Genomic DNA, 15,269 nt, shown 5'->3' with positions numbered 1-15,269 from the left:
TTCCTCAAGTGTAAAACAGATATAAAAGATTAAATAAGGGGCTTCCGTGGTGGCGCAGTGGTTGAGAGTCCGCCTGCCGATGCAGGGAACACGGGTTCGTGCTCCGGTCCGGGAAGATCCCACATGCCGCGGAGCGGCTGGGCTCGTGAGCCATGGCCGCTGAGCCTGCGCATCCGGAGCCTGTACTCTGCAACGGGAGAGGCCACAACAGTGAGAGGCCCGTGAACCCAAAAAAAAAAAAAAAAAAGCTTAAATAAGGTAGTCTGTGTAAAATGGTTAGGACAGCTTCACATATGCTAAATAAATGATAGCTGTTTTTGTTAGTTTCATCATAACTGCCATAATTTTGAATGAGCTTAAGCTGAAGTTCCTTTGAGACATCCAAGGAGAGCCATCGAGCAGTCAATGGTATATAAGGTGTGGGATCTTCCGGCCCTCAGAGGGAGAGTTTTTGGTGGATGGTCTAGGTGACTTAGGAGTCATCCATAGGCATAGGTAAGGTCACTCAGGTGAGGAGGAGTTAATGAGACAAGAGGGCTGGTTCAGGGCCTTGTAGCTGGAGCTGTGGAGGGTAGTTGGAGCTGGGTGGCTGAGCAAGTAAGGGGTCCCAGTCTTGGATTATGTTTTCTGAGGTGGGGTGTTGGCAGGTGATGAGTAGACCCAGGTCCTATGGCCAGAGGCCAAGGAGAAACAGAGAAAGGAGCTGGTTGAATTGAGGAGGTCAGGTAGCCCAGAGGCCAGGTCGTTGGCTGAGTTATCTGTGTAGATACGGAAGTCACTCAGGATGGTGAGAGAATGCAGGCACTGAGGACAGTGGGAAGCTCGGTCTAAATCTTCCAGAGGTGGTGGGGCAGCCAAGTGGGCGGGTGCCAGCACTGAGTGGGGGAGGATGGCATATACCTCAGAGTCATGGGGTTTCTTCCAAAATTATGGGAAGGGGATTCTGGTCTCTGTGGAGGGAGCAGAACGACTCTTAACCCTCTCTCAGTGCTAAGATACATGGGGCATGAGAAAATTTTGTAAAACAAAACAAAACAAAACTTTGTTTATTCGTGTCCTTTGAACTAAGCTTTTTAAAGAGCTATCTTTTTGAAAATTGGTGTCTAAACTATGGTAAGTAAGACTTACGGTGGATGGAAGTAAAGAAAGACAGGCATGCTCTGCCTGGCTGTCTCATCTGTTGCCAACTACCTTTTCCAAACAGGAAAGGTTGCCACAGGAATGAAATGGACATGCCCTGGTCAGCGGCAGAGAGGCCACGTGATCCACCAACCCGTAGAGGGCCACTCCAGCCCATTCTTTTCTGATTGGCTGAAACTAGAATTAAGATTTGGCATTTTGGACTTAAATCTTAAAACTTTAAAAGACTAGGGTGAGGCTCACCTGAATGGTTTACAGAGGTAAATTAAAAATCAGGAATTTTCAAAAACGTGGTGCCTCTATCTCCTGGAAATGGTGTTCACTTAAATGAAACTGAGCCAGTCATGAGGAGTAGTTTATCAGCACTGCTGTGGAAAATTGAGCTTTAAAGCCGTCCGCCAGGTTCCTTTGGCTAGAATACTGCACTTTAACATATTAAACAATAGAGCATGCAATTCAAATATTAGTTATTTTACTGCTAAAATCATTTTCTTAAATTCTGAGCTATTTTTTTAACATCCATATTTTGTCTCCAAGAGCTCTAATGCTTCCCTGAAACTTCGAAGGAAACCTCGGGAAAGTGATTTTGAGACGATTAAATTGATTAGCAATGGAGCCTATGGGTGAGTAATTCAGGAAAACTCTCTATTATATTTTAACACACCTGAGAAATATATTCTTCACATTGATCTTATGCCAAACAGATGTTGTTGGGGACTTGAGTTTTCAGATCACCGCTCCTTCATTGATGGGTATCAGGTGAAGCCCAAATCATTTTTCATTGGATACCCAATCAGAAAACATTTCAAGTGACCTGGGGGTTATTTTAGAGCATGGGGGAGGAAGACTTTAGAAAGTAAAAATTTCTAAAGGGAAAATTTTTGTATATGCCTGTTTTTATGTAGATACACATACACATCTGGATATATATATGTATCTGAATATATACAAATTCATTTATAGCATTTCTACTTGAGAATTAGCCAGTACTTCCTGTCTGACCAGCAGTCAACCTTGGGAGAGTAGTACTTTAATAAGAAGGCTGATTGAAAATTTAAAGCAACACACTTCTTTTAGTCTTTATATAACACCAGGATTTTTTTTTTTTTTCAATTGAACTCTATGCTATAGTCTGACCACATTAGTGGAGCCCCTTCCTTGGTTCATTTTTATAGATACACGGTTTCCCTCTCAGGGCATAAGGTCAATACTGACAAGATCCCTCTGAGTTACTAATAGTTTGGAAGAGTAATTAATACACCAACTATGTCCTGATCCATTTTAGACAGCCCAGAACTCTAGTTTAATTAAGTATTAATCCCAATTCCATCCGTAGGTGGACAGCAATAAACAATCCCGTAGACATTTATTGCCATTTATAACACACACAGCAGATGAGATAGAATCGATTTTTGTTACGCCACAAGGGATGTTTCTCCTTATGGTGTTTTTTTCACCTCTAATATTTTCCACACCATTAACTTAGTGAAGAACTTAAATATTTGTGAGTGCCTTCTATGCTCCACTGATTTGTTTTCAGGATTATGTCAAATGGCATATTTCCTGATGTGGCTTATAAATGCTTTCCGATGTTTTATTTTTACAATATTCTATTTCTTTTGAGGAGCTCACTGAAACTCTTCTACCTGAGAAGATTGTTTTAGCATGCAGTTGTTTGTGGGTTTTGTTTATATATTATTGGCTTTTAGTCCTTTTTAGTTCTGGAGATCATCTGAGGATTTCTTGTTTGATTAGGGAAAAGACTGAACTTTGATTTAAGGGATCTGTGGGTTTGAGCACTGCTGAATTTTATTGCCTGTGGAATTCTGGCATAGGATTTTCTGTGAAGCACCACTTTTATAAAATTTGGGCATATATCTTAGCAGTATTTGGAGTTCTAATTGGTTGAGTAAACTCATTTGTAGTGCAAATTAAACCACCGTATAGTAGATGAGGTATATCACACTTTGGGGAATGCTTGGGAATATACAAGAAGTTAAACGAGCTGTGAATCAGTAAACACCCAGGACGGAGGCCAAGTCATTAATGGGCTTACAAGCTGCCTGTGGGAGCCTCTGCCGATCAGCCAAAAACTTTTTTTTTCTCTTTTGCTCTTCTCCAAGTTAATCTCTCATTACATTTCTGACAGATTTCCTCTACAATTTAATTATTTTTCACTTAAAATTTGAATGGAGCTACGCCCATTGGCCCACCTGATCAGGATGCTGATAGCGGGCTTCTGTGAATTGGCTGAACAGATGGATCACGTAGGTCCATGAATTGGAGCCGTTCGAGGCTTTCTTGGGCATCCCTGTAACCGAGTCCCTCGCTCACATCAGTGACTTAGAGCGACACCCATTCTGTGACTTTTCAAATACTGGTTATGCTAGAAACTAACCCTTTCATTCGATAGAGCTATATAACACGTCATGGTTTTTTCAACATCCTACTTAGTGACAATATAAAGCCAATTTGAGAAGCACCCAATTTCCTTCTCTGTTTAACAGGTTTCAGATCCTGACTGGCAGTTGTACCTCCCTTCATGCCAACTTAGCACTTTGTAGAAAGCGAACACCTACTGTGTGCCAGGCACTGGACTAGTCTCTTTATTCTCTTTATTTGTTCTCTTCTCGCAAGCCCCTGTGAGGCGTTGATGTTACTTCCACTTAGATGTGGAGAAAGAGGCTCCCAAGCCTGGTCACACATACTCTGACTGCAAGCAGAGCTCTTTTCTCCCTCTGAATATCGTTTATAACTTTTAGCCATCTTAATTAGGGTATAGAAGTCCTTCTTCCATTGAGCGCTTCCACCTAGATTTTTAAATAACAATTTCGAATGTTTTCGAAGTAGAAGAATAAGATTGACCTGAAATTTTCTAAAGTAAGAAAGCTAAATTTGAGAGGCACGATGATTCTTCCCCACTTCACATTGCTTTCTAGTCTTGCTGCCCTTTCTGCTTTTTTTTAACCCTCAAAGGACAGGGTCATTTACCTGAGAGACAGACTGACGGATGCTCCCTCTTGATAGCCTTTCCCCTCAGCTTCCCCCTAACACTTGCACTCTCCTTCCCACATGCGGATCTGCTCACCGGGATTCATGTGTCAGGCTCTCAGATTCATGCATAATTTTATTTGTATGAGATGTTCACACTCCCAATAGGACTGATTCATTCTGCTCTAAATCCTGCCTGCTTCCGATTCCATTTCTCCCTTCCCCCGCCTCAGTTTTGCTTGAGTGGAGTGATGCTTGGCTCCGCTGGCTGCCCCTCCCCATGCATCACCTCCCGCCCTTGGATCTTCCTATTTCACAGGGCCGGTCAGTGTAGGAAAAGAGACACAGAAGCCTTTTCAAGGGAAGCAACCCTTGAGGCCAGAAAACAGAGAAATGGGGGCCAAATTAGTTCAGTCTAGTTTTATAACCTTGGGCAGTTTGCAGCTCTGCTTAGCAGTGTTAGATGTCTGTCTGTCCCGCTCTGTTTCTCTGTCTCTCTCTCTTTTTCAGCCTCTCCCTCCCCCTCTCTCTCTCCCTCTGCTTCACCCTCTGCTGACTTGAGTAGATTTAGAACAGCGATTTATAAGGATGGAGGAAAGGAGTATGTGAGAGACAACACGTATTACTGAATAAACACATTTCAGCATTAGAAATAATATTTCCAAAGCAGTACAGAAATGTAAAAACATAACATAAACAAAACAAACAAAAATGCAGCTACAGGGAATTCTAATTAGGTCTGGTTGACTTTTGCAACTTGATCGAGATACGTTTCTCCTGAGGAAATGGTATCTCAAGCTACCTATAGGATTAATTTCAACTGGTTTAGGTAAATTTCCCTAAGGATTACCTGATTATTTTAAGTACAAAAGCAAGGGAAAACAAAGTCAAATCAAATTTTATGAATTGAAAATCTAAGAATAAAGATTGAAGGCCTTTTTACACAGTACCTAGTGTAGGTACTGGTCAAATTGGGTCTGAGGTATCTTTCTCTTTTGTTCTTTCATAAAATCATGTACAACCCTATTCTTTTTCCTTCACTTCCTGTTGTTCTCAAACATTGAGGAGCAGTTATTTATGTAAGAAATGGTGGAGCTTGGTTGAAAATCAAAATGGCAGCCTACTGATAGTCTAAAAGTGAAGTTAACAGTATCATATGTCTGGAGGTCCTCAGCCCTAAACTTACTCAATATTAAATATTGAAAGAAGTGATAGAAAGTGAGCTGTATTCCAGTTGACTCTCAAGAATAGGCAAGTGCTTATATAAAGATACTGGCTTTTTCCTTTTAACATTTTCAATTCTAAAGTTCATTTTGAAAAACAGATTCTGTATCTCAAGAATCCCTCTTCATGACAGTATCTGCCAATGCATGTCTCATATATGTAAGGGGAGGCCAAGTTCTTTTCTGTGCTCCCTTTGAATCTCTCTGTCCTGCTATCAGCTTCTGATTAGGAGCAGCTCAAGTGTCTTTGGATCTTGATTTTATCCAATCAGTGATTGGAAAAAGAAAAAAATTGTCATAGCCTTTAATCTGATTCAGAAAGAATGAGTAGTTGGTAAATGAAAAAGTTCAAGTAGGAAATCACCAAAAAATGATATGTACTTTAAACATTTTAATTTAACCTAAATATATGTAAATTGACTAGCCTTTCGATGTAAACCCTTTATAAGACAGCCAGTATAAACAATACTTATACAGTCATTCCTTGGTATCCAAGGGGTATTGGTTCCAAGACCCCCCTCAGATACCAAAATGCACAGATACTCCTGTCCCTTATATAAAATGGCGTCCTCTCATATATTTTAAATCATCTCTAGATTACTTATAATATCTAATACAATGGAAATGCTGCATAAATATCAATAGTTACCAGTGTGGCGAATTCGAGTTTTGCTTCATGCGGTTTTCTGGATTTTTTTGTTTGTTCGTTTTTAATACTTTTCAATCCTCAGTTGATTGAATCTGAGGGTGCAGAAGCCGTGGCTATGTAGGGCTGACTGTACTATGTTGTTTGTTTCACACTTTTAGCTTTTTTACAGGTGAAGCAAGGACTGGAAGCAATCCGCCTAGATTTTTATCATTTTCTCGACGTTTGGAATCTTCTCACTCACACTAAATCAATAGGAATTTTATTTAGTAACTCACATTTATCAGTGCTTTCCCAAGCATTCCACTCAGTTTTCTTATAAACAACAGTGCTTTCTCTTTTCACACTCGTGTTTCATCAGTTTAAATATTTGTTTAAATTACTCAGTCAGGATATCAAGCCTAGCCAGAACAGGTGTGGAAATTAACCCGGCTGGTGGGAGCCCAAAGTGTTTGGGAATCCTGAAGAGGATGCCTAGCCTCTGTGGAAAGCAGTAGGCACCCAGCCAGCCAGCTCCCTTGTCAGTTTGTTGTACAGTGGGAATAAGAGTACCAGGTTATTCCTAGAGTTCGTTCTGTGGAGTGTGGCTAAGACAGCTTTTTACTATCCAGGGAAGGAAGAACTAGAAGGCCAGAGAAAAGAGGAGAGAGAAAAAGCTGTAAAGATTAAAAAAAAAAGGAGTGTTTAAACAGAGACCCCACAAATGTGTGATTTTGTGAGTGAAGGGAAAAGATGGATACAATGAGAAGACAAAGACGTACACACTTCAAAGAAAGATGAATTCCTAGTTGAACGCTTAAGAGGAAAATGTGAATATTGGTTAAACTGAGATTGAATATACTTAAGATTTATGTAAGGGGATCACTCTGACATATTGGTCCAGCAGGAATATAGGGTGTCCTAGGCCCCTTCGAGTTCATTTTTTGGAGGCAATGAAAATCACTAGTGAAAAATGCATCTCAGATAGCCCCTTGTTTAGGAAACAGACTACTGGATGTACTTTACTATGATTGATAGCTTTTCAGGTAAATTATTACTTAGTTGATCATTGCGTTTGTTTCAGGACAGCCTCGTACAACCTATTACACACTTCTAATGATGATAGCTCTTTAGGTAAATTATTAATTATTTGAGAATTGCCTAACCTGAGAGTTCAAACCTGTTGTCCCTTAATAATGAGATAAGTGAGGAGTAACTTATGAGAAAAGGAGCCCGTCCAAGACATTTTCTTTGTTGCTCATCATTTCCAGGTGGGGTTTGAAGGATCCTCCTCCGAATTACTTCTTTTCTCTACATCATTTGAAGCTTCAGGGAGTCCTTTGTCTTTACCCAGACAGAATTGGTTCTGTAGAGTATTTGGAAGAGACTTTTGGCAGAAATTCCATGCAGCCTGCTCACTTTACAGTAGAGTTGCCAGACACCTCAGATGTGGGTCACATGGACCAGAAATGCAGTGTACTCTGGACCCCCTTTTAGGTTGGGAATGCATTTCCTGTTGAAACAGGCATAGGTGCAACTCATGCCGAGGTCTGTAGTGAAGAAATATGCGACTCTTTGTAACAGGGAGGGCAGCCTCATATGACCTATTACATACTTCTTATTTATCTAGAAAGTTCATGGGAAGTAAATTACTCTCAAGTTGGAAGTCAGCTACTTTAAGAAGCTATAGTCTATGGTCCCTTTTTGTAGATCCCATGAGTATCATATAGAAAATTATTGCTTTAGTCAGTTGTGAAAAAATGCCTAATAGATATCTAATTCTAGAAAGGATCTCGCTCAGAATATGTATGTACTTTTGTTCATTGTTTTCCTGTTTTAACTTATATGTCGGATTTTGTTCTGTTATAGAAAAACTGAACACAACAGCTAGCTATTGGAAAGTAGCTCACTCTGGAGACTGTCCATTTTCTTCAGTGAAATGAATTTGCCTTATGTGTGACCTGTAGCTTTTATTGAAAGAATTTTTTTAAAAAATCAATTAGCCAAAGGGCTTTGGCCTGGAATGGAATGTTTGTAGTTGCCAGCATAGCTTATGTGGGCTGAATCCCGGCTATCACGTGAATGTAAAAAAAAAAAAAAAGTGGTGTACTGTACCCAGAAACATCCCCTCTTCCTTTGAACCCCAACTCTTGTGCTCCTTTTCAGGGCAGTCTATTTTGTTCGGCATAAGGAATCGCGGCAGAGGTTTGCCATGAAGAAGATTAATAAACAGAACCTCATCCTCCGAAACCAGATCCAGCAGGCCTTTGTGGAACGGGATATCCTGACTTTTGCAGAAAACCCTTTTGTTGTCAGCATGTATTGCTCCTTTGAGACCAGGCGCCACTTGTGCATGGTCATGGAATATGTCGAAGGTGAGTCACTCTGACACAGAGAACATGACACCTGTACCCAGAAACCACTGGCTCCTTTGTGCAGCTGACGCTTTCTGTACTTGTGCCATACAATGGTTGTATCCACGTAGGAACCAAGGCCAGGCAATTAGATGGCTGTCTTCCCAGTCATTATCTTCCCATAATTGCTTGTAAAGGGCCAGCTCTACTATAACAAAGGGAAAATTAGTGCTATTTGGAAAAAGGTTGTTTTCCCTTTTTAATAGCTTTTCATCCTAAGCACCTCCTCTCAATTGGTCATTAAAGTTAGAATATAGGTGATGGGATTTTTCCTACTTATTTTTATCACATATCATAAAAACATTCATTACAATGGATCTTCTTAAGGAAAATATTAAAAATATATCCTTTTTGGTGTATGGTACGAAATTAATGGTGAGTTAGGAGAAAGATACATTCAAGAAAATCTAACTTCTAATCTAAAAAAATAATATAAATCAACTTATTTACAAAAGAGAAATAGATTCACAGACATAGAAACCAAACTTATGGTTATAAAGGGGAAAGGGGGGGTATAAATTAGGACTATGGGATTAACAGATAGACACCACTATGTATAAAATAGATAAACAGCAAGGATTTAGTGTACAGCACATGGAACTATATTCAGTATCTTGTAATAACCTATAATGGGAAAGAGTCTGAAACTGTATACCTGAAACTAACACAATATTATAAATCAACTATAGTTTAATTTTTAAAAACTCACTTTTTTTTCTTTTGGAAGTTTGTGGTCTACCTTTTAAATGTTCCAAGTAATCTTATTTCCGTCAACTTTACATGAAATTTTTGAGTGTTTCCATAGCCATGACTTACTGACATAAATAAAGCTAATAAAATGAATAGATAAGCAAGGGCCAAAACAATTTTCTTTTTTAAAAAAATTTTAGTTTATTTATTTTTTTATACAGCAGGTTCTTATTAGTTATCTCTTTTATACATATTAGTGTATCTATGTCAATCCTAGTCTCCAAAACAATTTTCAAAGCATCTAATTTAAGCCCTTGTGATTGTTTGAACAGAATCCCAAAACTTGTAACTTAACGAACCGTTAAATATCGTTTTCATTTTGCAGATGAATGAACTGAAACCCAAGAAGGGGTTTCACCAGATATTTAGTGGTAGATACAGGACAAAAACATAACTTGCCTGATTTCCACCCATTGTTCTTTTCACCACACCAGTACTTTGCTTTATTAACTTTTGTTAGGGTTATTTTAACAACAATAATTAACGTTTATCACATGTTTAATATGTGTTGACAGCATCCTGAATTCTTTACACAGATTACCTCATTTAATCCTTACAATAAAAGGGATGACACTATTCATATCCTGATATTACAGCTGAAAGAACCAAGACCATCTTGCCTAAGATGTCCCCACCTGTAAGAGTCAGAGCCGGAATTTGAACTCAGGCAGCCTGATTCCAGAATCCATGTTTTAAAATGGTTTATTTTAAATCATCACGCTGTTCCTAAAACACATCATCAGTTTCTTCAACATTTAGTTTCACTTCAGGCCAAATCTGCTCTCTCATGAGCAGCGCTTCTTAAATAAAAGTCTATATTTTCTCCACACCACATCATAAGTAGAAACGTGATTACTTAACACAGTCTCCACTTACGAACACGATCGACTATGTCTATGGATAGAGACCATTCTACTTGGAAATTCTGCAGTCTAAACTGGCGGTCTTTAATCCCAGCTGATACTATACCTGCTAAGTCTTTTTCTTGTGTTTTATAGGAGGTGACTGTGCTACCTTAATGAAGAACATGGGTCCTCTCCCTGTTGATATGGCCAGGATGTACTTTGCTGAGACAGTCCTGGCCTTGGAATATCTACATAATTATGGAATTGTACATAGGGATTTGAAACCAGACAAGTATGTACACTGATGAAATATGTCTTTTTTTTCACACAATACAAGTGTTTATGTCTATAAAAATGTCTTCTTTTAATGCTGCTTTGTACATTTTTAAATTCTCCCATAATGTTCCAAAATGAGTTATTTTTAGCAGTATACATGATGATTTTTGTATAATCTTTTTAAAGGCTATGGTGTTTACAATAGCAGCTTATAAGAAACAAACAAACAAAAAAAGAGTATTAAGCCAGGGTTAGTTAATTTATTTTTAGTTTTTTTTATTATGTAAATAATAGGTACATAGAATGCTATGAGTTGTTTTCTGGATAGTTTCGGCGTTTAGAATGATACTTAGATAATTTTTTCTCCCCCAAGATGATATCCTTGATATTCTATTCTATTTTATTCACAGTTTAGTTTTTTATTTAATTTTTAGTCTATGTGGAGTTCATTTTGGTGTCTGATTTGAGATACAGATAGACTGTTTTTCCCCAAATGACTAGGTATTCATCGTGACACCATTTATTAAATGTTCCATGCTTTCTCCACTAATCTGAGACACCTCTAGAAGTATGTCTTATTAATATGTAGAGCTTTTAAGTGTGCCAAAATTTTATAAAATTAACTTACGCTCATTACGGAAAATTTGGGAAGTACAAAAAGAAAAAACTTCATTCACAACATTCCCAAACGAAGACAGCTATTAGAATTTTGGCATGCATCCTTCCAATAGCTTTATTTTTTTTAACTCCTCTACTCCTTTAATTTTTTTAAATAATTAAAATTTTCTTTGCCACTTAAAATGAAAAAAAAATTAACTGTAAGTTCATAAAGCTTTCAAATGTGAATTCTTTGCATGTATAAGACATGTAGGTCTTGTGCTTAGTGAGTAGACACTTAAGTTCAAGCCAGAAGTTGAAATCTGAAACAATGCTACATTTTTCTTCCAGGTTCTTTATCTTTTGTCTCATTTGAATCACGGATTGGTTGCTTATGTTAGTTACTGATGTGTGACGTGGGATTATCAGTAGCCCTTTCTCAGCTCTTTTCTTATTCTGGAAATGGAAAGGTGTCAGAGTTCCATACTTGAATTTTTCTGAGAGCTTCAAGTTGTAAATGATGCTGTATGTGACATCTCCAAGGAAGATGGGCTGAGCCCGGTCTCTGGCCTCCCCCTTGTGGATTACTCTCAGCCGCCAGATACACATATTTAACATCTTTGTGTGACCTCATCTCTTTGCCGGCTGGGTTTTGTGATAAGATTGATACCTATATATTACACAGTCTTATCAATTCACAGTGGGAGGGAGAAAAGTAAAAACAAAAAATGAGCTTCAAAGTGAGTGTTTGTGATATATGTCCTTCTGCTTCACAGTTTGCTGGTCACCTCCATGGGGCACATAAAGCTGACAGATTTTGGATTATCCAAGGTGGGGCTAATGAGCATGACTACCAATCTTTATGAGGGTCATATTGAGAAGGATGCTCGAGAGTTCCTGGACAAACAGGTAAGCTTGCGTGCTGTTTGGCTCCAGAGAGAAATACAAAGTGCAGTGTTGACAGTGGAATTCAGAATCAGCTCGCCTAGGCCATCTTGACATTAGTGCTGGGGCTTTAGATGTCTATATAAGCCTTACGTTTGATAAAGCGCAAATTGCTTCCATTTTTCTCCCTGGGCCTCTTTGAAATGTCGGTCCCTCCACATTCCTCCCTCGACATTATGGTCTATTAGTAAGACAAACGATCTAACTGTACACAAGTGAGAGTGTGAGAAAGACAAATGGACAAGCTGTTTTCGTAAGGAATTCGGGAGTCTCAGTAGAGTCCTCATGAAACTCATGATGCGTTGTACAATCACAGGTGCCAAACTCCGAGCCATGGCCCATTTCCCTTTAAGCATGCCTCATTACCGTGTGCCCACAATCTGTTCATTGTACAGTTACTTAAGGTGAACACATCTCCACTGTCAGGCTTTTATGAAGTAACCAGGATGTGAATATATTTCAGTCATATAAATACTAAAACTCTCTCTGATAGTGACAGACAAAAAAATGCAGTATTATTTTAAATCCAAGGATTACAAATGTTTTTGTAAAGTAAGTAAAACTACTCAAATTTGAAATTAGACATTACACACAGTTTCACATTAGAGCAGCATTTTAAACTTTGCTTTTTTTGGTGTTTTAAGTAATTCATTGCTTTTGGTATGATAGTTACCGACTTAGAATCACTGTTCTTAAATTCTTTGTCCATGTGGTTCCATGTGGTTGAGCAGGTGCACTCTAGGCAAAATAATTGATATTTAGCCATCTTGCTCATTTTAATTCATGTCTAATATTCTAATTATTCTGATATTGCAATCATCTTTTAGGTCTGTGGCACACCTGAATACATTGCACCAGAAGTGATTCTGAGGCAGGGCTATGGGAAGCCGGTAGACTGGTGGGCCATGGGGATTATCCTCTATGAATTTCTGGTTGGATGCGTGCCATTCTTTGGGGACACTCCAGAAGAGCTATTTGGACAAGTCATCAGTGGTAAATATTGTCAGCAGTTATCTCTAAGCTGCTGTTGGGAAGCAGCTATTTAATGTAATTCTGGGGAGTATCACTGTTTTTACTAAAAAGTTAACCTTTATCAAAGGGTTTAGCCAACAAATTAAAAGAACTCACTCATCATAGCACATAACTGACTTTCACAATCTCAAGAGAGCAATTTGTGTTGGGAATTGATCTGGGGAAGTTTTGTTAACATGGAATTTGGAAATGTACTAGCAATGTGACCAATCTTTATGGTGTACTTTTTCCGCAAAAGAAATTGGCGTGGGATTTGCAAGTGATTTCACTGCTGTCCAGTCTTCCTTTCCATAGTGGGAAAGTTGCACCAGGGAATAAAAGGTTAACATGGGTAACGTTTACACAAATGGGAAAAATGGCTATTAGCACAGTGAAGAAATTAACAAAAAGGTAATAAACCCTAAAACAAATGTCTACCAAATAATAAATAATGAGAATGGGGAGGAAGCAAATTTAATCCACAGATTGTTAATGATTTCATTGGTAGTTGTTATGGTGTAATGTTATTTCTTAACAGCTGTTCATCTTTCATTTAAATTCAGTAACCTTTAGATCTTAACCTGCAAGCTGACCCTAACTATTGTTGTGTGGCTTGTGGCAAAACTAAATGATAATTAAATAGGCTTTATTACTACCCTACCTGCTGTTTTTATAAATTTCCCTGGAGCAGAGATCAAAAAGGCCTCTCTTCCTCAAAGTCTGTCAGTCGTCACTCACATCTTCATCACCTACCTCTGGTCCATTCCGGACTGCGCTTAGAGTGTCCAACAGTGGAAATAGGGGGACCATTCCTTTCGGTATGAGGAGCCTCTTAATCACAGAATTATTTTCCATCATCGATTTTGCGAGCCAGGCATGTTTGTAAACTTTAACAAAGTAGATTTGTGGGTTGCCCGCAGTGTATAACCCTTTTATACAATATCTGAGCTCTTTATGGATTTATAACTAGGCAGTTTTCTGATATATCAAGGATGAATGGCAAGAGGAATCAACTGTTTAATTAACACAAGGAGCAAATGCTGGCTTTGTTCTGTCGATGCCTTATGGCTCAGACGCATATTCATGTTCTATTTTCCAAATCAGATTTGAACTGCAGCAGAGGAAGCTAGAGGCAAGCACATGCAGAAATAACTCATGTTTTTATTGCATTCCCACGCACACAAGCATGCACACCTATCTTCAGGCAAACGCCTTTAGAATGTAGAACATATTCTAATATTTATGACAGATTTTAAGTACTTCCATTCCTACAATTCCTTGGCGTTTTTTTTTTTTCTTCTTTTTCTTCTTCTTCAGTCTTAGCATTTTGACCTTTCCTTTGTCTCTGGAAATGGTTATTTTTACAAAATTATTTTTTGCTTCTTGGACCTGAAGAACCCTGGGGCTGTGGCCAGGTTCTCAGTTGAGGATGATGGTAGAAGAGAAACCCTGACTCCCCATGATCCCTGGATGGGCGATCGCCTAAAACACAGAGGTTCAGAGTTTCCGCTATATTGAGCCCTCTTAATAACTAGAGGACCAATTAGTAGTGACCCAGTTCTACCAAAGAAAAGTGAATCTAAAAGGCAGATGAGAGGTACTGCTCATTGAAGTGTTCTCTCCCTGCCTTGTTGACAACTGTGCTGTTCATATCTTGTGCGGCAGTGCTTCTCAGATTTGACTGGGCCTAGGAATCAACTGAAGGTCTTTCTTCTTAAAAATGCAGATTCTGAGTCAGCAGGTCTGGGGTGGGGCCTGAAATTCTGCATTGCTAACAAACTCCCGGGTGATGTCCACGCTGTTGGGATGTGGACCAGCCTTTCAGCAGTGAAGTCGTAAACTACTTTTCTTCCCCTTAGATGAGATCAACTGGCCTGAAAAGGATGAGGCGCCACCACCTGATGCCCAGGATCTGATTACCTTGCTTCTCAGGCAGAATCCCCTGGAGAGACTGGGAACAGGTTAGAGCACATACGTTTTAATTTTGCTAATATGCAGGAAATAATGTCAATGTGGAGCACTCAGAGGTTTGTGTTTTTGTTTTTGTTTTGTTTGTTTTTTTCATAGGAAACATCTGTTGGTTGATGTAGAATATGACTACAATATGTTATAACAATAATACTTTGGATTTTTTTTTCCTGATTCAGAGTAGTATGTACGCTAAGAGGGTTGGTGGCTGTTGTTTGTCTTCTTCTGTTGTTGTTTGTCTTCTTTTTTGCAAAGCAGAAATTATTCTTAATTTGTTTCAGTAAATAAACTGATTTCTTTCTCTGGAAGAAAACCTCGGGGGCACATGTAACTCTTCTGTCCTGAAGAGCATGGATCTTAACAATTTGAAACAGAGGATTAGGGATGTGGAAGTTTTTTGGTTTGTTTGTTTGGGGTTGTAAAATATATATATTCCTAGAAGGATCTGACCCAGCAGTTACTATCTGCTGGCTTTGAAACAGGT

At 38.8% G+C, this 15,269-nt stretch overlaps 1 protein-coding gene across 1 annotated transcript in view; it reads left to right on the top strand.

Annotated features, from left to right (window-relative positions):
* MAST4 (microtubule associated serine/threonine kinase family member 4) overlaps positions 1 to 15,269 on the top strand; it is a 572,191-nt gene that overhangs the window by 524,293 nt on the left and 32,629 nt on the right. The window contains 6 exon segments of the mRNA XM_032627144.1: positions 1,678 to 1,763; positions 8,146 to 8,354; positions 10,142 to 10,280; positions 11,638 to 11,770; positions 12,634 to 12,799; positions 14,677 to 14,778. Coding sequence (XP_032483035.1) covers positions 1,678 to 1,763; positions 8,146 to 8,354; positions 10,142 to 10,280; positions 11,638 to 11,770; positions 12,634 to 12,799; positions 14,677 to 14,778 — 835 coding nt within the window.

This window comes from Phocoena sinus, chromosome 3, assembly GCF_008692025.1.
Source record: "Phocoena sinus isolate mPhoSin1 chromosome 3, mPhoSin1.pri, whole genome shotgun sequence".
In the NCBI taxonomy this organism is placed as follows: domain Eukaryota; kingdom Metazoa; phylum Chordata; class Mammalia; order Artiodactyla; family Phocoenidae; genus Phocoena; species Phocoena sinus.
The sequence above is the reverse complement of the archived record's forward strand: the minus strand, read 5'-3'. Positions and strand labels throughout refer to the sequence as shown.